Here is a 25,879-nt window from a genome sequence, read left to right as displayed (position 1 = left end):
TGGTACTGTGGTGTGAAGAAGAATGTGGCACGCTGTTTCTGTTTCTTTAAAAAAAGGTGTCGTTACAACCAAACTCCAAAGGCAATGACTATTTGGTTGAGTCAAGTGTCATCTATTATGAGGATTTTTCTCTCAGAATTTATTACATGAAGTACACAAAAAAAAAAATCATATCACGAAATAAAAACTAATTTTTAAAGACCAAAATAATTAGTTACAATAGTAATTAAATTAAAAATCATTTTATAAACTAAAAAAAAATTGATTTCTAAATTAGTTTCTATTATTGTTAAATAGTTTCTAAATTGGTATCTAATTAGCAACCAAGGTTTTTCTACCAAATTTAAAAACTAAATAATTGGTAATTAAAACCTTAGTTGCTAATTAGATACCAATTTAGAAATTATTTAATAATAATAAAAACTAATTTAGAAACTAATTTTTTTATTTTCTAAAATGGTCTCTAATTTAGTTATTATTGCAACTAATTATTTTGGTCTCTAAAAATTGATTTCTATTTCATGATTTTTTTGTAGTGTAAGTTTGTCCATGAAGCTGCAGATTTATTTTGGGGTTTGTGACAATATGTAAAACAGGATTTAAAAAAAATAATTCTTTGAGAATCATTATTTCAGGGAATACCTGTCTGATCTTCAAAGAAGAACAATTCGTTATTTGAATATCCTTTCATCTTTTCATTTCCCATTTTTTCACCATGCCTTGTATTTTGTTCACCTCTTCTATATTCACAAAATCTTTCATTATCAAAGTTGAAAGAATAATTTATCCAAACTGTTTAATACTCATTTGTATTCAACTAAACTTTTAAGTTTATTTACCACATTTAGTTTAGAAGATCTAGATGTAGTTTATTTACCACACTTAGATTACAAGATCTTGATGTAAAGGTAATGTAATCACAAATTTCAAATTTCTCTTACAAGATTTGTTTGTTGAGTCAAATAGATGTTGATTGATAAAAGTTGTTTCAAGTTTAAACAATTTGAAAAGCGGTTGATTGTGAGATGTATTTTGAAGTTTGAAAGTTTTGGGGTTATTTATTGACTTGTGATTTCAATGTGAATACAAATTTGAGCATTTTAAAACCATAAAAGTCCTTTGATTGTCTAAAAGTTGTAAAATTTTATATTGATGTTGGGTAAAAACTTTGAAATGGTTTTTGGATTCAGTTGGGTTAGTTAAATGAGACTTAATTTTTTTATATTTTCACTCAAGCCAAAGATTTCGCTTAACCGAAAATAGAACAAAAATTTTAAGTTTAGTCTTGGCCTTATTTCGCTCAAGCTAAAATAATACTATAACTAAGCTCAGTCTTGGCCCAATTTTCACTCAAGCGAGGGAATTTTTGTTCAAGCAAAAGTTGTATTGCAACTGAACTTAGTCTCAACCCTATTTTTATTCAAGCGAAACAATTTTTGCTCCAACTAAATTTCTTTTAAAAGGTTGTTTGATGGTTGCTTATTGCTTTAATTAAATTATATGAAAATTTTAACTACACATGTATTTGAAACAATGATTTTATGTGTTTATGTGATTTATTTTGATATTTTTCGAATTGTTTTAAAAGTATAAATTTTTGTGCAATTGGATGGTATATTGATGGGTAATATGAACTATGAATCATGTGAAAATGTGATCGAGACATAGTATTTTTGAGAAAGAAAATATCGTGTTGATATAGTTAGAATGTGCATTGATTTTGAATTCATCTAGAATGAAATATCGACTTTATTGGTATATTGAAATCATATAGATGAAGATTATCAGGTCCTGAGAATCGAATGAGGTTCATGTGACTAAGTCTGCAGTTTGAAAAATGATTGGTTTGACAGGTCATATGAATTAACACTATTGTATAAGGTGACTTGATTCATGTGTATATGTAGTTGTGTGGAGAGATATCACATCGGAAGTAGTGTGACAGGTGCAGATCTCTGAATCTAAAACAATGCACAAGTTTTTTAGGAGTAGTGTCAAATGTTTATGTATGTATGTTAGTGAATTTCTGGCATGAGTAACTTTGAATATGATTTATTTGTAGATACTTGATTCTTTAGTTTGTCGTTTATCATCTTTGGAATATTTTTATTGTCCAAGAGGTTTCCTGTGAGGGCCAAGATTCGGTGACCCATTTTATATACCAAGGAGCTTTATTTTGTCGGTCGTCCTTAAAATTTTGTGTTTGTCAATCCTAAATGGGGACAATAAGTCGATTATGCAGGTCTACAACTCGATTTGGTACTAGTTGTGGATGAGTTACAAATTTTTATCAAACTTCATCTTGTAATCGCTCTTGAAGTTATTCTTATTTTCCTTCGCTAGTTGTTGTTGCATATTGACTATCATATATTGAATAGTTTCTTTATTTTCTTAAAAAAGATTTTTCATATATATTTTGAGGGTATTCACTAAGATGGGAAGAATGATACCTTTAGAGTTTTGAGTTAAGTTTTTTCCATTTTGAAAATCAAGCTGTTTGCTGAAGATAGAAGAAAGATCCACCTATAAAAAAAATTTCTAATCACTTATTACATAAGTGAGTAAGAGCTCTGGGAGATAATAAAAAACATTAAAATATTAAATAATGAGTTAATACTTATGATATGTTCTTGTTTTTATAGATTTTTACGTTTTTGATAAATAAGTTAAATATAGAATAGAATACAAAAATATGTTTAATATAATTTTTGTAAAAGATTATGATATATTATTAATGATAAGTTATTAAAAAGACTATAATTAAATATATGAATATTTTTCAGTGGATAAATACACTTATTTTTTGTTTTATTTATTATATATCAATCCAATAAAATATTTAAAAGAAGCCGATGTATTTTTTACAAGTAAAAAGCCTACAGAAAGAGTACAATTTTAAATACTAAAAATAAAACATCTATGAAAAATAATTCATTATAGTTAGTCTTAGATGAAGCATATCATTTCAAAACATTTTTCTGTAAAATTGACTAAAAAGTAATATTTCACTAATTACTAATAGTAAAGTAGTTGTCCCGGAAGATATTGCCTTTGGACGATAAATAATTAAAAATATAATAAATATTATTTTCTATTTATATATATTATTTTAGATTTTTAATTAAAACTAGTACCATCTAAATTTCTTTTTAGACACCAAGTTCTCATCCATTTAAATGCAAAACCATTTGAATTCAATTCTAACACGATACTATGTTGTTTATGGAACATTCTTTTAATTTTAACTCCTTAAAATAACATACTTTTAATTCCCTAATAGTTAACTTTTCCTAAATCTTCAAATTTCTTCATTTTTGCTTCTTCAACAGCAAATAGCTATCCAAAACAGTAATAAATGAAAAATTGCTGCAAAATTTTCTTGCCATTTACAAATTACAGATTGATTTTGATTTTCTAATTTTGGTTTTCTCTCTTTTGGATTGGGATTAAGTGTCTGAAAAGATGTCGTTCTAATTTATAAATCAGTACAAGAGTTGAAACATTCCTTAAATGATTCTATTTATTAATTAAAGATAAAAAAAATAAAATTCTTGAACCCCAGATATTTTTTTTTACCAATACCAAACTCATACTCCATATAGATATTTCTTTTTTAAACAATCTACTTTAATAATTTAAAAAGCAACCACCATTTTTGTTGTTGTCAATTTTGACAATTCATATTTGCACTAAAGTTGATACTATTGGTAAAGTTTATCTTTTGAATACACAATTAGAGATTCAATTTTTAGTTTGCATATAGAAAGAATATCCACTAAAATCAATATCTTAAATAGATCTCAATAATTGAAAAAAAAAATATCTTTAATTTTGAAGCAAAAGATGCATTGGTTAAAAGAAAGTTGCTTCTTTCTGCTTCATTGACGTAAGACGATGACCCACAGAAAACTTTATAAATAGGTTTATATAATTTTCTTTGGTGTAGCTTTATTCTTTCTTTTTCAAAACTTGCCAACTTTATTTCTATGTTCCAACATTTTTTCTATTCAAATACAAGTGCCATTTCTGACCTACTCAGATTTCATACATGACTTGGTAGTGCGTTCAAACTTTTCTTCATGCTTTTTTCTTTTAATTTGTAAATAATTATAATGTGAAATCTACAAAATTATGTATAAATGTTAATTTTGTAGTTTTAAGAACAAACATTTAAATATATAATAATTAAATATTGAATTAAATTTATATTTCTTTTAAAATATAAGAACTAAAATTGTAGATACAAAATTGAAGGGGGAACTAGAATTACAATTTACTCTTTAATATAATAAATCACGCAACTTATATCTAATATATTATAATGTATTACATACTTAGATTATAGCTATTGCCAATTTTAATTTTATACTTTTAAAATTTTGTTTCGTAAATTTAGATTTTTGGCACACTATAAATTAAAAGTTTATTCACGTGGTTTTCTTAATTTATCCTTTAATTTTAAAAGTATAATCTTTAACTTATTCTTACCTAATGAAACAAAACTTTAATTCTTGATGATCAACATATTTCTATTATATATTATCATTCGAAATAAGGATATTTCATAATACTTTATAATTTACATTTGAACTAAATTTAAAAATTTAAAAATTATTTATACATGCTAGATGTTTTTGTTTTAACTGGTCTTCCTATATTGATTTGTTTATTTATATTATATTTATAATGGTTTAGAAGTCAACTCAAAGACTTTATGATTATTGTATTTGATAAAATAATAAAAAGAAAAAGAAACAAACTTTAATATGAATATTGTGACCATATAAAACTTGTTTTAAACTCTGACCCTCCAAACGATATTCCTGGGTCTGCTATGGTAGTTCAAAGTTGAAATTTATTAGAGAAAAAAAAAGTAGAAAAATTAATGAATTTTGGTTCAATTTATAGATACCTTATAAATTGATAATTATTTTATATTTAATTATTAGACCTAAGCATCATGATTTCATTTTCTATCATTGATTCTATAATTGATATATTCACATATCTTACATCTTTGCAATGAATCTCTCTTTACAAGTGTGAACTATCCTCTAAATTTCTAACCACCTTTAATTCCATTAAATGTGTTCTATAAAATGATTTAATTACCCAAAATGATTTAACTATCTTCAATGTTTTTAATAAATTTAATGCTCATGGATTAGTGATGCAAAACAATTTAATGTTAATAAAATCATTATTAATATAACTTTTACATAAATAATAGATATTAAATTAATAATTTCATTACCAATAACCTATCTATTACTTAGTTTACGACTACCTTACCATTTATTACTATCTTTCTTTGAAGAACTATATATTAGTATCTTTCTTGTATAATTATATATTTTATAAATAAATAAATAAAATAGTTGTATCCCTCGCGCATTCTTTTTAATTTTTGGATTTTTTGAAAAATATTTTTTATTTTCAAAATTTACGACAAAATTAGTTATTTTTATTAAATACATATTTACCTTTTACCTAATTTTTAATATATATATATATTATGATATAGAAATAAAAAAAAAAATAGGTAGCGTCATATCTGAAGAAAATTTATTTCGTTGTTTAATATTTCTTAAATATCTTAAAAGTCTGAGAAAAAAAGTTATAAGAGATTAATTGATAATTAATAACTTATTTATTTTCAAATTGACCCACAATCTTACGTGGACCTATTTTACATTGTCATTATTTTTGTTATTAATTGAATTAGACTAACTAATACATTATTCATTCATTCTTCGTCACTGCCCTGCCTCTTCATGGTCTTAGAACAACCTTGAATTTACCAAAAAAAAAACAAAAACAAAAAAAATGCCTTTGAATTCGATTCTGTGGTGTCAACTCAACTCGATTCTTCTCAGTGTGTTGTTTCTTTTTAGTTGTTCTCTTGACCTCAGCTCCGCAACCGATGAATTTGTTGGAGCCACTGATGATGTCTTCACTGTTTCCAGCTTCAGCTATCCTCAGACTACTCTCGGACCCTTTGATTTGCGCTACATCAGAGGTTGGTAATGGCGACCCTTTTCTTTGTTTGCTTCAATTCTTCTGTCTTTTGTTGCTCGTGATGCATTTCACCGTCTGGTGTTCAATGTGTCGGAACTGAATTTTGAAGGGTATAGGTGAATTGGCATGACAACAAATTCTCTTTTCTCTCTTTTTCTCTTTCATGTTTTTTTTTTTATTGCTGATTAACTTAGTCAATTATCCCTAGTTTTCAAATTTTTACTGGTTTAAAGAATTTTAGGTAATTGTTCTGATTTTGTACCTTGATGTTTTCTCATGTTTCAGTTGATATACCACCATGGTTTTCTGCACTGTCCATAGCATTGAACTCAGATGTAGACCTTGTAAGTAATGTCTATAATACCTTCTTAATAGGGGCACTTTTTAGAATAGCATCTACATTGATGTCTTTTCTCTGGGAAAATTTGGTTCCTTCAGATTAAATTTCTTTCATGTTTTTCTACGTTGATATTATTTTTTTTGTAATGCCTCGTTGTGCATGAGGTAATATTAACAATATAGTGCTTGATAAAAACCCCATATTGCTTATTATATGTCTTCTTAATTTTATCCCCCTGTTTATTTATTCAAATTATTATGTATTTAAATTGCTTCGTTTTTTGTTTTGTTAAAGAAATTTCACGGAGAAAGATTTGAGAGCTTTGACTTATTTTGGCTCCTCATTGGTTCATAATTACTTTGTTTTTAGGATGTTTCAAGAGTTGAAAGGATTCCAAAAAGCTCACTGCCCATCATATGCTTTAGAGATGGCAGCCCTCCTCTGCCAGATGCTTTAAACATATCTCTGAAGGATTCAGCTGTCATAGGTAGAAGCCCCACCAAAATATATTAAACTCTAATTAATGGAATTGTTTTTTTGAATATCTAAGCACATAGATTATATCTTGAACTTTGTTTTATGATTATTGCAGACTTGTTGAAACCTTTTTTAAGATAGAACCTTGGAGCCTTACTAAATTCCCACCATTTATCAAACAAGCGTTATAGGTTCTATCCTATAGAATATTCTTCTGATTCATTAGTATATGCTTAGATTTCTACCCATAATTTTACATACCCTGCAATGATGATTTCTCTTGGTTATGGTGTAATGGATGAATGCCAAACTCATGGACGAGTAATGTTTGTTCATTTCTTAGTGTTTCACTTTGTTTTGAATCACCATGACAGGAATTGATCACTTATTCTTTCTTCCTCTTCTTCTCTGACTCCTTAGTGAAGAAGAGGACTACATATTTTAAACTGTCATGTGTATTACCATTGTATAATGACTTTTTGTTTCCCCTTTTTTCATCAGGAATAAATGGTCTTGACAACGAGCAGTGCTTCCCTATGGAGAAAAACATCACTATGAAATTGACAAACGAACAGGTATTATGATAAGTCTTCTTTTTACTCTTTGCAATATCTTTATTGCTTCTTTGAGCACAATGTGTCCTTTACTTTGAGATCTATGAAGACATGGTTGTATCTGCCTTAGTATTAAAATTCGCACATTAATAATAGGGAAGGATTAGATCACAAGCAATTTTTCTTATTGTCATAATATCATAGCCAATAAACATAAGAATTATTTCAGATATCTCCAGGTGCATGGTATATTGGTCTTTTCAACGGAATTGGAGCTGCAAGAACACAATCGAAGATGGTATGGTTTATTGCCCAAATATTACTTTTATCACAAAGAAAACTGAATATTTCTACTATTTTTCGGCATGTGTTGCAACCATTTGTTATCCTTTCAGTGCTGTCATTCACATATTTTAAGGCTATTAAGGGCTGCTAATATGTTGATGCAGTTACTACCTTTAAGAATCACAGTGCATAGAGTTCTTTAGTCCCGATTTTGATTGTGCATTGTGGAATTTGTAGTTATTATTTCTCTTTATTCTAAATTGTAATGTTAAATTTTTATATCTATTGAAATTCTTATACAATGATTATGTGCTAACTACTGCTCTTAAGTATGATGTAATAGTTACACCAAAAAAAATGTACGGTACCCCCTTTATTTCTTGTATAGCTAGTGAAAGAAATTAAACTTCAATGTACCTTTTGGTTCTAAAGCCAAGGGAGTAGATTTCTACTGATAGTTATGGTCTTGTACAACATGTATATCTAATAAATTCTCTATCCAGAATGTTGGATTGTACACAACCTTGTACTGATTTCTGCATTTATTTTTTAAATCGTTTCAAAGCAAAAATTCCTTATTTCCCTTTGGCTCATTTTTATCTCTGAGCCAAGTTCCTTATGCAATAACAGACATGGAAGAATAATAGTTACTTCTCTACCTCTACAGATTATCCGTGGCTCATCATACTCCTTCAGTGCCAATATAAGTGTGGAAGCATGCTCAAATTCAATGATGAAAGGGGAGTTATGTAACAGTACAGTCTATCCACTTTCATGCACAGTATCTGATGTCTATAATTCCATGAAGGATACAGTGACTAAGCCAATGATGGAAAATGTGATGAGCTGTAAAAGTAACCTAGATACAATTTGTGCACAGGAAGGTGTACCAGAACTTTACTCCCTGGATGTAACAAATATGGCAGAAGAATTGACCATTTTGGTAGCAAATGTTAAATTAAATACTACAGCTTCAAATAACACTTCTAGTGCAAATGATGTCAGTTTAATGGGTTTTGTTCGCCATGGTGCAATTCCTTCAGAAACTTTGCATGATTATTCCAGTGATTTGAATAAGGCCCCTTTGATTATCCGTTATCCACTGATTGGACGTTTGTACATTAGTATACTACCAGTTAATGTTTCAAAAATGTTTGGAGGGACTTCGGATGGCAATTCAAAAGTTTGTTACTCCATTGAATCACAAGTACTTCAGTGTGCATTTGGAAAAGCGGGACCAAATTGCACAATGGACAGCTACACACTTCAGGTAGTATGGATTGCTGGATGCATCTCTGTCTCTATATTCTTTTTAGCTGGTGCTCTTTCTTGAATACAAAGGTCCACTCTAAATTATGTTAGTGTGATATTTATAGGAGAGCAAACTTGTGCCTTGGGTTATAACCTAGATAGAATGGGGATATGATCACATGTAATGTAGACTTATCTTGATGGTTAAGAAAAACATTAGCTATAACAAGTAGAGAGAATAGAATAAAATAAATTATATACAAACATAAGCCTTCCAGTAGCAAACAAAAGATTAAGCTAACACATCTGAACTGTGCAGTTCAAAATCCAATCAGATGTTTATAATTTGCAGAACTAGAAACGTGCTTATAGTCAGCAAATGCTTTGTGCTTTTCTCTTAGAGGACTTGATTTCTTTCCTATGGTAGATTGAATTTGTTTTCAGTACAGAACTATTTTATTTGCAATAATGTAATATATGGATTGAAGACTTGTCAAGAAGTTAAGTTTCCTAGTATGAGAAATATTGGAGTTTTTCACTAAATACTATATCCAATAGGAATGTTGAAGAATATCCCAGGATTTTGAGTCATACGACATCCTGGTAGAATCAGTTCTATATCTTGTTACTTAAAGATATTTCCTCCATGGAATATGTTATTGACAAAATAAGAATGGTTGTCTGCAGACAGTTCTAAGGAGAGGAGGTCCAGTTCCCTTTGAATCATATTTTTTACCAGTGGCCGTTGGTGAAGGAGCATCTTCTGCCAATTTTCCTCTTGAGCCACTTTTAAACAAGTCATCAAATAAAGGAAAAACTGATGACATTTGGACTTATTTTACTTTTGACATTCCCCGTGGTGCAGCTGGACGGAATATTCACATACGATTATCGGCAGATGTCAAGATCAGTTATGAAGTGTATGCTAGATTTGGTGGATTGCCTTCTCTTGATAGCTGGGACTATTACTATGCTAACAGGACAAGGAAGAGTGATCAGTCCATGTTTTTCATGCTATATGATTCAAGTGATGACAAAATTGATTTTTACATTATTTATGCTAGAGAAGGAACTTGGGGTTTAGGTCTAAGGCATCTTTATACCAGCAGTGATTCTTTGAAAGCGCAAACAGTCATGTCTATTTCACTTGAAGGATGCCCAAAACAATGTTCCTTTCATGGAGACTGTAAATATTCTTTTGATGCCAGTGGATTGACATCATTCAGGTTTATATTAAGCCCTATGCATGTTTTAAATTTATCAATTTTCTTTACATTTTAGTTGTTTTCTTTTAAATTATTAGAAAGGAACCATACAGATATTTGGTATTGACTGAGCTGTTTTTGTAAAATTGTCAGATACTAAGTAACAGACTTCCAGATTACTTTATTTGTAAACTTTCTAAAGAAAATTACCATTTTTATTGTTTACCTTTTTGCCTCAGCTTCTGCTCCTGTGATCGAAACCATGGTGGCTTTGACTGTAGCATTGAAATTGTATCACATAAAGGTGAGTGTTAATTTTAGAAATTGATAATTTGTTGTTCTGTTACATGTATCATGGTTCAACTCAATCCATATCATATGACCTACGTCCCCCTCTTTTATTGTGTTATTATCTGATTTCATAGGTATCACTTTACTCAAAAATAGTTCTAACTGTCAGCATTCAGCGAGAACTCTTACTAAATGCTTTACATATACATTTACATACGTGTGTGTGTGTGTGTGTGTGTATATATATATATATATGCATATTCTCGTTAACTTTCCTTTTGGTTTATTTTTTATTTTTCCATTTATGATGCTATATACAATGATTTGTTGCAACCAATATCAATGTATGTATTTTTTTATTAGCAATATACCGAGTAAAGTGGATAGACATAGTGAGTTTGAGTTGAGTTTAGTGCAGCAATTTCAGTTTACATATAAAAGGATAGAAATAAAGTATGCTATACTCCTGTTTTTCTCTATGGTTTGTTGAATATATGGATTTGCTGTTGTGTTGATCTTTTGGACGTGTTGGTTTTTGTTCTTTAATCTGGTTGTTGAAAATTTGTTGTAGGGCATATACTGCAATCAATTTTTCTCATAGGATCAAATGCTGCAGCCATACTTCCTGCCTATCGGTCCCTTAGGGAAAAGGCAATTCTTGTTCCTTTGTCATCTATTTTTCCTCTAAATTATTTTGTTGTATCATGATTCATCTACCTGCATATGGAAATTGATGGAACTATTTAGATTTATATATTAATTTAATGAAGAGGATAAAAAATTCTAGATATTTAAGTTAACTCAATGAGAAGGAGACAAATGTTTTGAATTCCCAAGAAGTAAATGATATATACATTTCTAACAAATTAATTTGACTTGTTAATGTTAACAATGAACATGTAATTTTGTATTTGCAGGCATTTGCAGAATGGGTTTTATTCACATCCAGTGGAATTGCTAGTGGGCTATATCACGCATGTGATGTTGGCACCTGGTGTGCATTGAACTTTAATGTTTTACAGGTTGCTGCTCTGCCTTTACTGTCTCTCTTACTGTATCTTAAAATAAAATAAAAAAATAAATAAAATAAGAAGTTTGGAAACTGAAGATGTTATTGACAGTCCGAGATGGGATAGAGAAAGATGTTATCACTTCCATACCTATGACAACCTTCAACAATCTTCTGTAACCTGATTTCTAAATAAGATTCTCATTCTTAATTGGATGATTTATGCTGTGAATTCCCAGGCCTTGAGTGTCAACCATAGTAGCATGTTGTTGGGCTCTATAATACAACTCAACAACGACTATAATTGTTTATCTGGGCTTTTGTAGTAACTTGATATTTCAACATTTCAGTTCATGGATTTCTGGCTCTCTTTCATGGCTGTGGTTAGCACTTTTGTATACCTAGCAAGCATTGATGAAGTATATAAGAGGGCAATCCACACAGCTGTTGCTATCCTCACTGCCCTCTTGGCTGCAACCAAGGCAACTAGGTAAATTGAACTAGTGGACAACAGCTTTGTATATATGCTGCCAAAGATGTTTAAGTTGTTACACATGTATCTACACTGAATTCTGCAGGTCTTCCAATATTGTTCTTGTCATTGTGATTGGGGCTCTTGGTCTTCTTATTGCATGGTTGATAGAAATCTCAAAAAGATACAGGTCACTCTCCTTTTCGTTTGCATTATCACTAAGCTTCCTTCAAAGGTAAGGTCTCTGTGCTTAGTAGATTTTTTTTAGCATGGCATTTTCCAGAGAATAGAATAGTTATAGATGGTCAATTTGTGCACTTTTTTATGGCTGATAGAATCATGATCTGGCTGTAAGTTACTGTTAAACATGTATTCATGAAACCCTTTTGTAAATTGCCAATCTGACACAATACCATTTCTTGTTCGTTGAATTGATAGTCTGGTTATGCATGCAGTCCCTGATTTTGTATTGGAGTAGGGATTTTTGTCATACACATTGAAGCTGAAAAGATAAAAAAGTAGTCAATTCAACCTTTAAATATTTTGTTGTTTTGTTCATTTTTGTAACATGATGGTGGGAATTCAGGATGAACCATATTCAGCTCCTTCAACAAATACCTTAAATCTTTCACTTTAAACTTAGACATGCTTGAGGATGAACAAATCCTAAGCTATCTTATGCCACGTCTTAAATAAATCCAAACTGCAGTTTTATATTTTACTTTAAATTTAGATGTTCTTAGAGATGACTTTCCACTGCAGCATGCAAACTATGAAGCAATGGTTCTGTAATTTGGTAAAGACACTTTTGAGACGGTTTCGGTGGGGTTTTATGGTGGTTGGTTTCATTGCATTGGCCATGGCAGGATTAAGCTGGACGCTTGAAACCAGTGCAAACTACTGGTTTTGGCACAGGTATTGTATTACTATTATCCTCTCCACTGTCTCTTCTCTGTCTTCTCTAGTCTCATGTTTTGCTCTTTCAAAATGGTTACAGCTTTTGGCATGTTACAATATACACATCTTCTTTCTTCTTCCTTTGCTCAAAAGCAAACATTGTTGATGATGAAGTTTTACCACCTTCAAGTGGAAACTATGCACTGACTCGTCAGGATTCATTTTCAAGAGGTAATTAGAAGAACATACACATGGGATTGGTGGTTGCAAAAAGGAAAGTGGTGGGTATTTTGGAGTTTAGTTTTGCATTAATGTTACACAAGAATGTTAGGTTACCAGTATTGAGTAGGTGAATGATATGGCTGCTGAGTAGAACTAGAAATCAACCAACCTAAGAGTGAATTATGAGGCCTAAGATGTTAACAAGGATCAACAAAGCAGTCTCTTGTAAATTCCTTCTTCACAAGGTTTGCATTTTTACATTCATTTTAGAGTATGTATTCAACACCACTATCTTTCATGCCGTTAGATAGGAGAAAGAAATCAAACCATCTAGTCATCATAGGATAAATGGATTCTGGCTTTGGTTATGTAATTATAACAAATTAGAATATTAATATTGGTAGCTTGTGAATTGTATTGTATATGGATAGTTCCTGGGGTAAAAGCAGTTCAACATTGCTTGGTGGGTCTTGTTTTTTAATTTAGCTATTTGTTGTTTTTAAATGTAATTTAGGTTAGCTAGCAATTCAAGTAAGTTTGACACTCACAGTAAAGAAAGACGGACTGACCTTTCCTGCTACATTTGTGACCCGGACGGATTCAAAAAGTGTATGTTTCTCCCTGCACTTCCACATGTTATTCTCTCACTTCCATAAATTTTCGTATTTTCAAAAATATCCTTTTATAATATTTTGGATTATGAAATCCAGAAGTCATTTTTCATATTCGTAATTAGCTTCTAAATTACATAATCCGAAAGTCTTTTTTCATATGCATGATTAGCTTTTGGATTGGAAGTCTTTTCTAACTTTCGGATTATGTAATCTGGAAGCATTTTTTCAAATGAGTGTCCGGATTACTTAATCCAGAAGCTACTATCAAATCCAGACTTCTAGATTATATAATCCGGAATACCATTCTGGATTATGTAATCCGAAATATGGTAACACAAGAAGGATAAAAAATGTATTTTCATGTTTGGTATAAATGTGCCAGAAGAATATATGGAGGTGCAGGAAGTAACAGTCTCAAAAAGTTAATTTGTTTTACCAAATAAAAATGGGTTGGCGGGCCACTCACCAAACTCGGCTCACTTTACCCCCATTAATTACTTAATCCATTTGAGTAATATTTGTAATCATAACTTACTATTCGAATTTAGATTAAACAGTATGCTACCATTGCTCATCGGAGAGAAAATTCACACATAAATATTAATTGAATTTAAAACTTCTATTATGATAAAATTATTCCATAAGATCAATTTTATTGATAATCATCTTCATACTAATAAATTACACTTCACATTTTTTCCACGAATATAGGTGTACACGTCCATTTCTACATTCTTATTACTTTAAGAAGAATACCATTTGCATATCTAAGTAATCATACCATCGATTACTAACTAAATTTTAATGAGAAATTTATCCATCAATCATATTTCAACACTAATTTATGCATTTATTTAAAAAACATTAGTAACATGACCGAATGAAAGTTTCTCTCTCTTGATACATGTCCCTTCCATAGTTGATAAATTGAAGAAAGAAAAATATAAAAAAAAAAATAAGAATTTTTATGTTATAACTTGGAGTTTTCTGCGACAACATTTATTTATTTATTTTGCTTGACGTGGCTATATCAGATAGGTTGATGATAGGATCATAATACATTTACGTGACTACATATACACATAAGTACGAAGTATAATACATTTTTCTAAGACAAAAGGTAAAAATGCATTGCTCAAAAATAAATTTCAAATTATCAGTTTCAATGCTATCTACTTAGCAATCGGCACAGGTTTTACGAATCTAGACGAAAAAACAAATAAGATCCTATTTTTAAAATTATTTTTAAATATATATAATTATTTTTAAATATAAGATCCTATTTTTTAAATTATTTTATAACATATATATATATATGTTACAAAATGAATAGTATAATTATTATAAATTTAAAAATGTATTAAATTTTTTATTCTTACTCTTATATTATCATCTATTATTTAATAATATTTAAATAACGATAGTTATTCAAAAATAGTTATTTTATTTTAAATTTAAACTTGTTTTATTCTTTGTACAAACTGGAATAAATAGAGTTGTGATATCGTTATTTAATCATTTGTCAACACCCAAATTCACACGAGATAAAGAAGATACTTTCAACTAAAAACAGAACATGGAGGAACTGAAACCTATAATGGAAAAAATCAAAACCAATAGAATGAGACAAAAGAGGATACCAAATAAACTCTAACTTATTGTTAATCCAAGGCTATGCAAATGATTTCCTTCCCCAAAAAAAATATGAGAAATATTGAATTCTATGCCTTCATATCTTCAATTCTCCGTCCTCCACTAAGAGATAAAAGAACTAAAGCTAGCTTGACAAAGTAAAAGTAGAGTAATTCTTTAACCAAAATCTCCTATAATCAATATACATTAATAGTAATAATGACATCTATAATTTTTTATTCAAAAAAGTTGAAAAGTTATTAATGTACCTTCCTCTAAAAATATTAGTTAGGGATGACTGTGAGACACGATGAGTATGGATTTGTCTATCTCATCCTTATCTTTGAAGTAAAAATTTATTCTCATCCTTAGCCTCATATTCAACGGGTATGGAATTTTGTCTCACACTCATCCCCAACAAAGAATGTGTATATTCAAACTCACGCCCGTAGTCGCCTTTTACTGTTCCAATTATTAATTAAATAATATTTGTATGAAAAATATAAATCACATTCAAGAAAAAGTTTATATTATCAAGTATTCAATGTTAAAATGATACACGTTTTATTTTCTCCAATGCTAAATATTAAGAAATAAATATAATTATATAAATATCAAATGAAAGTATCAAATAATAATTGAATAAAGGTAAAATATTCTAGAATAAAAAAGTAAAAATGATCAACCTAAAATTAAGTAATGAAACTAAGGATCAAAGAAAATTTAATACAAGTTTTTTAGGTTACCTAATAAGTTAAAGAGGTGTTTAGTAATTTAAAACTATGAGGATGAGAATGAGTATTGGGACAGGTATGTGAATCGAGATGGGCGGATATGTGCATACTCATCCTCGTCCTCATACCTAATTTAAAAAATTGAATATTACTCATACTTATACTCGTACTTAGTCAATGTGGGGATTCTCCATCAACATCAGAATGAGTTTGGATAATACCTACGAGGCAGGTTCATTTATCATCTCTAATACTAACACACGTAACAAAATCAAAAAAGTCTTAAGCAACACCATCAGTATTAACTTTGATCTAACTCACCTTTGAAAAAAAGTTGAACCACTTGAATTGGAGTAGAGACCTTTCTAGATTTAGTACTAATACTAAAAAACTTCAAGGCAGAAAAGTCAACAATATCATTAGACATACACTTATTACAATCATTACTTGACATCCGAATGTAATTCTAAACCATGTGAATGGCAAAAATAATATTGATGTTATGCTAGAATCTAACATGATTCCTCATCCTCCAAATCATCCTTAAAGAGAAAAGATAAAAAAAAAAAACAAAAGATATCACTAAAATTAGAAAAGAGTTTTTGAATTCGGATAAAAAAAAGTTAACAAAAGAACAATCAAAGAACAAATGATAAGACACGTTTTTTTTTTATAGTAAGAAGTCTATTATGCACCATTTCTCAAATAACTAAGAATTTAGCAAGATGAATGAAATTAGATCATACTAACTCCCCAATCACAAGCAAGAGAAGTAGAAAAATGGTCCCTTAGAGCTTTCTGGTTAAAAACACCCCAATTAACCACCCCAAACATTGAGAGAACCAGAATTTCCGTGATTTTATGTTTATTATTTATTTATTTTTGTTATTTTTTTCCTCTATCAATGAAACTTTATACCCCTATCATTATTATTATTGTCTCTTATAGAGAGAATTACATTCTCTATTATAGATTATTATATATTCATTAATATAAAAATCTACGTATATATTAATACATGTTACACTATATTGAAAATTCATTTAATATATATTTATATATTTAAAAAATAACATAATAAAATTAGTAAGTGTTAATATTTTCAAAAAAAAATTCTAAATCAATCATACCAAAACACATTACTTATTTTCATCTTCTGTTTCTCAATAATAAAACAAAACGCAGGTAGTTTTCTATCGCACCGGTAATCACGTCTTGATGAACGCTTTTTAAACATTCAAGACTAATTTCTTTTCAAAATTATTGAAATTTATAAATGAGGATAAAACACTGCTTTCATAAGAAAGTTGTATTTCATTATACAACTTTGACATTTATATGCATATATCTTTTTCATGTCTATAAATTTTTTTAGAGTTAAATAAATTTTTTATCTCAAAAAATGACTTTTGTTGTGATTAGTATTTTCAAAATATTTTTTAACATTCAACCTTTAATAAATATATTAATTTAGTCTTGGTAGCTGTTATATTATTTTTTAGTTAATTATGTTATAAGTCAATATATATATATATGTGTGTGGAAATATTTGACTATATAATTTATGTGGACTACACAATACTTCTAGGAGTATAAAAAGTATCAAACCTAATGAGAGGATTATTGAACATACTAAAAAAAATTAGGAGACAATTTTGAATATATTAACAACTTGTTTAATTCTATTTTTTATTGGTATACCTGTTTTATTATCCCAATCATAAGTTTTAATCCAATGATCTTACCTATTATTTTTGTTACAGCATAATGTTCAAACTTCTATAGTGAAATCATCTACCATCTCATTTTTATTCTGTTAAAAGAAGAATTTTAGTAATTACTAATTAGTACTAGAAATAATAAATATAAAATTGAGAAGAAGAAAAAAAGATAACATAAAAAATAATTAATACTTTTTTATTGAGTAACATTTGAAACATAGTTAACCATTCTTAGTAGAATCTCTTATCTCAATTAGATTTTATAGTACTAGAAATAATTAATAATTGAAAGTATTTATTAAAAGTCGTGTCCAATATATATTAAAAATCAGAGAGAGATTCTTGATGATAATTTTTTAAAATAAAAATTTCATTTAAATATTTGGCAAGAGTTTGTTAACATATAAACATATGATTGTTGCATTCATATTTAATTTAGTTGTGAGAGAAGTGTCACACTTGCACTTGCAGTGGTCCAACCAACCACCACTTGTTGCACTACCAAACCTGGTTTAATATAATAACGTGGCCACTTTGTTTCTCACTAATATAAAGATGATTAAGATGAAACTCACCTACCACATTAATGATTAGTGTACCAAAAGGGTCCAACAAAAACTGAAGCAATAGCAAATACTCAACTGCAAAATGGAATATTATACCCAAATAGAATACACCAATCAAGTTTTCAATCAATAGAATACAAGTTTTCCTCCTTGGGAAGAACAAGAAAAAAAATGCACAACTAAGGAAAGTAATGCATTCATCTTTAGTGAAAGTATGTTCTCTCATTCCTATACACAAGCCAAGACTCTCATGTACAATTTCAACAAAATATGAACTTCAACATGCCACCCTAGTCTAATTCCAAACATCCCAAGTGCCAAAGTTTCCTATCATAGTATAGAAGAATGGTTTTTCTCCCAATGCCATTGTTTGTCCTCACCAGGAATGTTGGAAACCTATCCTCTAGCATACTCACACCCTTTTCTATTGATTGAAATCTATTGAAAACTAATAACCAGGAGAAAGATTCATTAATTTCAACCAATAAAAAAGAATGTGTTCAAAGGAGAACATCTGAGAGAGTTTCTAGCTTCTTCTTTTTTTATGCAATGTTGCAACTAGCCATGTCACTCTCTCAGTGAGGTGCTCCTTTGGGAAGTAGTGGAAAATGAGTGAAAGTTTGAAGCTGATAACTCCTCTCTGAAATCCTTGCGGATGGCCCAAAGGATCTCGGCACATCTTTTCATAGTAGGCCTGTTTTGTCTACGTGGAGCCAAGCACTGTAAAGCTAGCTCCAGAATCTTTTGCAGTGCCAAAGTGTTTGCAGAAGTCTGACCCAGTCTTGGGTCCAAGACCGAGATAGCATCTTCATCCATGAACCTCTTCATAGCCTGCACTTGTACCGAACAAGTTTCATTGAAGAGTTTTGGTGTGTCAGAGTAAAGAATTAATGATACATGATTGAAGTTATAAAAGTCTTTTATACTGTTATCTAATCATAAACCATCATATATGATGAGTTTGTTGACTGATTGATTCACAACATAAAAAGATTTGCATTGAGTCTTGAAAGAGCTTATAGAAATGTCACATTTGTGAGCATTATTGTAAGCTCTTTCAAATGCCCTCTCAATCATCCTCAACAATCAGAGTTGGGCAACGTGGATTGAGAAGGAGTAATCATGAAGAGAAGGTGCTAAACTATTAAGCAAAATGGGGTATCATAAGAAGATATTGTTTTTCATGCAATCATGAAAAACTACTATATGGCAAACAAGAACAACATGAAGGCAAATGGTGCACAGTACTCACCCACTTTGCCGTTATTCGCTCCTTGAGTTCAAATTTTGGTTCAATGGGGCGTCTGCCGGTGACAAGTTCAACAAGCAAAACTCCAAATGAATACACATCACTCTTTTCAGTTAGTTGATAAGTTTTCAGGTATTCAGGATCCAAGTAGCCAGCTGTTCCTTTGACTTGGGTGGAAACATGAGTCATGCCAGAGTCACTGTCTGGGGCTTGTCTAGCAAAACCAAAGTCTGCTACTTTAGCTCGAAAATGTTCAGTGAGAAGAATGTTCGAAGATTTTATGTCTCTATGAATGATAGGATGATCTACAAAGCAAACACAATATACAACAACGTCAGATTCTTTTTCATCATTCTATGTATCAATAATAAAGCATCAATTTGGTTACATAACTATAATGTTCAACAACCAATTTGATTAGTTTTCCAATTACTTGAAGGATTACTTACATGATTTCTAATACTTTGGAAATTACTTAGACATAATTTTCACTTTAAGGACAATTGAGTAGAGAGGACAATACTTTGAGGACAAAATTGATGGTTTACTTTCTTAGGGACAAACAACTAAACACTTTGCCATGACAAAATTGCGTGATGAGCAGAGAGTTGTATTGTACCTATATACATATGAAGATAGGTGATAGCATGAGAAACATCAATTGCTACTTCCAGACGTGCAGAAAGGTCCAGAACGCTTCCATGAATGCCTGTAACAGTCCATTGATGAAGCTGTAGTAGGAACAAAAGGAGAATGCTGGACGCAAGGCCAATTTATAAACAGACAATAGCTAAAAGACTAGAGAAACTCACAATCTAAATGTTCTCTGAGGGTTCCATTTGGAACATACTCAACGACAATGAGCCTTTCATCCCCTTGCTCCAAATATCCATAAAACTTGACCAAGTTCAAATGTTCCACCCGGGATAGTGTTTGGATCTCGCTCTGGAACTCCACCCCCAAATGTTTCTCATATAGACTCTGCAAAGCAAAAGCAATTAACCAAATAGCTTTTGGGTGTTCGTTAATTGTTATCATTAACATTCTCATTCCATGCAAATGGTGACACATTCGAGCACCGTAATAGGCTAGAAATAACTTAAAAAACCTTCTTAGCACGCTTTACTGCAACAACAGACCCATCCAGGAGTTTTGCCTTGTACACAGCACCAAAACCACCTTGCCCAATCTTGAAAGAAGGGGAGAAATTTCTTGTGACTTGGTAGATTTCCTCCATGGTGAACTTCACAATGCCAGGTTCTTTCTTTGGTACTATGTTGTATGAACTGATGCTCATACTTCCATTTGAGGCACGCCCTCTCCTACTACCAGCTCTTGAACCATTCGATGCAGCTATGAAACAAACACAATAATTCATTTTAATTTCGCCACTCCACTTATAAGCATGAAAGATAAATCTGACTCTATATAGCAGCACTTCAAAATCAATAATGCTAAAACACTAAAGAAAAACTATGCAAACTAGTGATCTGAATGCAATGCATTGATGAGGAATTAAGAAACTCCTTAACTCAAACGTTTAGCCACAGAACTTCAAAACCTGTAGTGTTTCCGATACATGTATAGATGCTAATCGTATTCTTCATATTTTTTGGTTACACGTACAACCTTTTACACCATAAAACCATGCAAATCATGTCCTAAATGCAATACATTAATGAAAAAAATCAAAAGTGCATTATTAGTTCAAAAGTTACCGGCACACAGACAAACAAACAAAAATGCAGATTTACTAAATTATTTATTCCAAAAATAGAAAGCCATGATTATCGAAACTGGGACTTGACCAAATTCTCAACCCATGATCAAAATTCAAAATCCAATCCCGGATCAATATATCACGATTCAGACCAAAATCTCAAATTCTCTTGACACCTCTCTACCCTTCTTCTCAGCAGCTTAAAAATACAAACTTCTTGAGACACGAGTTCAAACTCCGAGATCCAAAACAACATAGAAGAAGGCGCGTGCACACACGCACACACGTCCCCGAAAAGCGAAAGACCAAACTCACATGATGCTGTAGTTAATTTAGAATTGAAGTTTCACCTTAAAAACCTTTGCTGCTGACATTTAAGGTAAAAATAAATCGAAGTAAAACTCTAACTTTAACAGGAAAACAAAACTAGAAACTTGAGATATTGTATCAAAGTTTTCTCCTAAAGTAGGGAAAATGGAACTAGTACTGGAAGAAGACTTAAACTCCTCGGAATCCCCGATGCTCTTGGAATTGTCGGATTCCGGCGGCGATATGCACGCGGCGAACATTCCGGTGAAGAACCTTGCGGCGGCGGAGACGGGGTTCTGGCGCGCTGAGACTGTGGAGGTGCTGAGCTCGGAGGAGGCGTATCCCGGAGAAGGGGGCACTCTTCCCGGCGTTCTGCTAGGGTCGGAGCTGGATCGCCGGCGAGGTGTATATGGAGAAGTCATTTAAGCTTTGGAGAGAGAGAAAAAAATGGCGGGCTGGTAAGAGAGAGAGAGAGAGAGAGTCAACCGAAGTGAAGTAAGAAAAACGAAGACTTTGCAAATTTGTCTGGTGATTCTAAAGAGTGGGTGATGCTATTATGCGCCGGGAAAACCAAGCTACCTAAGCTAAGTCTTCCTTTTCGGTGGGTTTTTTATCAGAATCATGTCCTAAATTATAATTATATAAATAGAGAAATATTTTTTACTGAAATAAATTAATTTTAAAATATATATACTGTATATATTATAGTAAAACAAAGAGATTAGTTTATAATTATAATATGATATAAAATAATTTCAAAAATTATTTATCTTTTTTTTGTAATCTAGTGCAGAATTTTCAACTTATAAACATTCTCTTAAAAATGTTATTTTACTACCACACTTTGAAGATGAAATTCATTCACAATTTATAACAACCAACAAAATCACTCTTCAAATATCATATATTTTAGATATAACTAAGCTATTAATATCAAATGTTTGATTCAATAATCAAACTTAAGTTTTTTATTAACCCGTAACTTAAATATAATGTACAATGAAATAATATATTTAATTATTTTATTTTTGTATAAAAATAAATTACATAAAAAAATAATTATATATATTTTTATTTATGAAAAATATAAAATAACATAGCTTATAATAATTAGGGCATCATATAATGTACCAATTATGATATAGTTAAATTGTTGGTCTTCTAAGGACAAGTGCGTTTTCATGGTACAGTAGTGTGAATATTGAATGACAGAAAATTTGAATGTGGAAGTGATTCTGAAAGTAATTTTGAAAAGTCCTCAATGATTGTAACCTGAAGAGGATAAGAATGTTTGAGGCGTTTAAACAAGTGGCTGGCAGAAAGAAACACTTTTTTTTTTTTTGCATTGACTTAGAAAGGTAATAACTTTATCACAAGGTTCTAATGAGGTACTTTCCAAACAGGGTATATCAGCCAACTTTTTATCACACTTTTTGGATAAGACATTGAAAAAGAAATAACATGTTAAATTAGAGAAAATAATAACTTATTTTAATAATAGTTTTAAAAAATTGTTTTTTTATATAATGGTTGGAGGTAATTATCCATTAAAAAACTTTTAATAAGAAGAAAAAATAGCTCCTTTAAAATTGTTGACGTCATCTTTATTCTATAAATTATTATTAATTTTACAATTGAGAAAGCTAATAAGTAGGAAAATATCTTCTAGAAAACTTTCTACGCAACTCGTACGTTTTCATTACAAACAAAATTATATATATAATGAAACTTCTAATCTTCATTCAAACAAATAAAAATGAAAACACTTTATCATTCATGTCACGCACAAAAAATAGATTTTCTTGAAAACTCCTTGATTATATTTTAAGTATTGGTTTTTGAATTTAGTTTGCTATACTATTAACAAAAAAAATTTATACTATTAATTAATTAAAAGTTATAATTAACATAACTTTTAAAGTTATTATAATAAAAATAAATAATGTACTAGTGAGACAATGCCAGAATATTTTAAAGAGACAATACACGTCATCAGGGACACGTGGACCAAGAGGACGTAACAAATTTTTAAAGTGTGGATGAATTGAGGAGAATCATAAAGAAACGGTTAAAGTCCAAATGAAAAAGGGATTACGTAAATATGAGGCGTGGAGGGTAAGAGAGAAGGTAGACAAAACGTGAGTCTCATTCTTCCTTCTGGTTATTTTTCTGCCCTTGTTTTTCCATTCTCTGGTTCTGAATTGTTAAGTTTCCTCACAAGAGATTGAGCCACTGGAAACCATCATGCATGTGGCTGCGTAGAATAGGAATTACTCATTTTTTTCTTTAATTCTGTTGTGACGTTTGAATATTCCATTACACAGTGTGGACTTGTAGTTTATTGAAATAAACACATTCCGGCTATTTGATTATTGTTTTGAACTGTTTCATCGACCCATCATGGCGAAAAACACACAAATAAAGGACATCCAAGCAGATGTTAAGCATGTAGAGGATTTCACTAGCCATACTACGCAGTTTCTCAAAGTTGATCAAACTTTTGAGGTAATGCAAATGCTTCTTCAGGACCACAATGATAGATTTGTGAAAAAAATATTGAACTCTATTTTATCCCTGTTACATCAACGAGACGAGGCAACCACTTCTCATTCAATCTGTCCCGATGGGTCGAACTCACAAACCACCGCTGCTTCTCGTTAGATATTTTCGGTGTTGCAACCCCACCCACACATGACCGTAGATATTCCTAAATTTTCCACCGTTCATGCAATGCAATGGTTATACAAGGTTGAGTGTTTCTTTCGAGTATATTCCATTCCCGACGATCAAAATGTCTCTATTATAATTTGATGGTAAGGAGCTTGCATGGTTTCAAATGTTGGAACGGTCCAATCAGATTCCAAACTGGTTTTTATTAGCCTCTGCGATTCGCATTCAATTTGACCCCTCACAGTTTGACAACCCACGAGTTGATTTACTTAAATTTACTCAAAATAATTTTGTGAGTGTATACTATGATACTTTCATTGAGCTTACTAATCAAGTTGTTGATATGGATGATTCAGTGCTCATGGATTGTTTTGTGGGAGGCTTAATTTCGCAACTGCGAAAAGAAGTTATTACACAAATACCTCAATCCCTAAATTGTTTGAGGAAAAAATTGTTCCAATTTTTCCATCATCTCGCCCACGTTACCTATACTTGCCCCCGAAATCATCCCATCACCTTATATCCCCACAAGCCCAAAGTCAAGAGAAATTGTTCATACCTCCCTCTACTCCTCTTTTGCCTAACCGCTGAAACCCATTCACCTTAAGAAATTATCACCAGCTGATATACAATTTCATAGAGAAAAGGACTTGTGTTTTACTTGTGATGAAAAATATTCCCCAACTCATAAGTGCCCCAATAAACACTATTTCATAATGCAAATGACGGAAGAGGTGGACGACCTTATTGCTTATTTAGACCACCATTAATTAGCCCCAGTCACTCCACCAGATGAAAGCTTTGATCATCATCTATTGTACCATGCTTTGAAGGGCACATCAACCAAATGCACAATCCATCTTACAGGGTCTATTAATGGGAGAGAAACCCAAATTCTTTTGGATGGGGAGAGCTCTGATAATTTCATCCAACCTAGACTTGTAAAATTTCTCAAGTTACAGGTTCATACAACACCTCCATTTAAAGTGGTAGTTGGGAATAGGAATAGTTTGCATGTGAAGGTCAAGTTCATAACATTCTCATTCATATTCAATGTAATTGTTTACAAGTTTTAGCCAATTTACTTCTAATTGCGTTTGCAGAATTGGTTTTGGACACTCAATGACCAGCTACTTTAAACACACACTTGGTTAACTATAATCTTCATTACATTTTATATGAATGGCGTTGTAATTACATTACAAGGAGACACTAGCATCCAAGCTAGTCTAGCTCAATTCATTAATTCAAATGCTTACAGGTTACTAATGCAATTGCAGAACTATTCACGTTACAACTTAGTTCTCTTGAGGACTCAGATTCATCTTTGTGCAATTTACCTTCCACATTAGACCCTGACATCAAGGTGTTGTTGCATAAATACAAGGACATTTTCCAGCAACCTCATGGATTACCTCCTTCTAGTACACACGATCATAGCATTCTTTTACTACCAAATACGATACCAATGAGAGTGCACCCCTATCGTTATCCTCATAGTCAGAAGACAAAGATTGAACGATTAGTCAGTGAGATGTTGGTCGAAGGTATCATTCGACCTAGCTCTAGTCCCTTCTCTTTGCCAATGCTACTTACTAGTGAAAAAGAAAGATGATACATGGCGCTTTTGTATGGATTATCGA

General features: G+C 30.9%; 2 protein-coding genes across 3 annotated transcripts; one reads left to right on the top strand and one right to left on the bottom strand.

The window, feature by feature from the left end:
* The first annotated feature begins 5,718 nt into the window (after nucleotides 1-5,718).
* Nucleotides 5,719-13,502, top strand: LOC137818831 (uncharacterized). Of its 2 annotated transcripts, XM_068622455.1 has the most exons (14): nucleotides 5,719-6,019; nucleotides 6,304-6,362; nucleotides 6,728-6,845; nucleotides 7,337-7,410; nucleotides 7,619-7,687; nucleotides 8,342-8,944; nucleotides 9,613-10,151; nucleotides 10,370-10,434; nucleotides 10,993-11,072; nucleotides 11,339-11,443; nucleotides 11,781-11,920; nucleotides 12,009-12,137; nucleotides 12,665-12,817; nucleotides 12,900-13,502. In XM_068622455.1, exons 1-14 carry the CDS (start codon nucleotides 5,827-5,829, stop codon nucleotides 13,036-13,038), a joined length of 2,466 nt encoding a protein of 821 aa, XP_068478556.1. In that variant the 5' UTR covers nucleotides 5,719-5,826; the 3' UTR covers nucleotides 13,039-13,502. The 2 variants fall into 2 exon arrangements, with proteins under 2 accessions (XP_068478556.1, XP_068478557.1); XM_068622456.1 differs by lacking the exon at nucleotides 6,728-6,845 and having other exon boundaries at nucleotides 5,865-6,019.
* Nucleotides 13,503-18,356: 4,854 nt separating this feature from the next.
* Nucleotides 18,357-22,181, bottom strand: LOC137818684 (calmodulin-binding receptor-like cytoplasmic kinase 2). Its single transcript, XM_068622244.1, has 6 exons — nucleotides 21,745-22,181; nucleotides 20,646-20,890; nucleotides 20,350-20,518; nucleotides 20,157-20,246; nucleotides 19,541-19,842; nucleotides 18,357-19,119 (listed from the first exon to the last, which is right to left on the bottom strand). The coding sequence occupies exons 1-6, from the start codon at nucleotides 21,986-21,988 to the stop codon at nucleotides 18,856-18,858; spliced, it is 1,314 nt and encodes a 437-aa protein (XP_068478345.1). The 5' UTR covers nucleotides 21,989-22,181; the 3' UTR covers nucleotides 18,357-18,855.
* Between the last annotated feature and the right edge of the window lie 3,698 nt (nucleotides 22,182-25,879).

The sequence above is a fragment of the Phaseolus vulgaris genome, chromosome 10 (genome assembly GCF_000499845.2).
Source record: "Phaseolus vulgaris cultivar G19833 chromosome 10, P. vulgaris v2.0, whole genome shotgun sequence".
Taxonomy (NCBI): Eukaryota; Viridiplantae; Streptophyta; class Magnoliopsida; order Fabales; family Fabaceae; genus Phaseolus; species Phaseolus vulgaris.
This window is presented reverse-complemented; position numbering and strand designations above follow the sequence as displayed.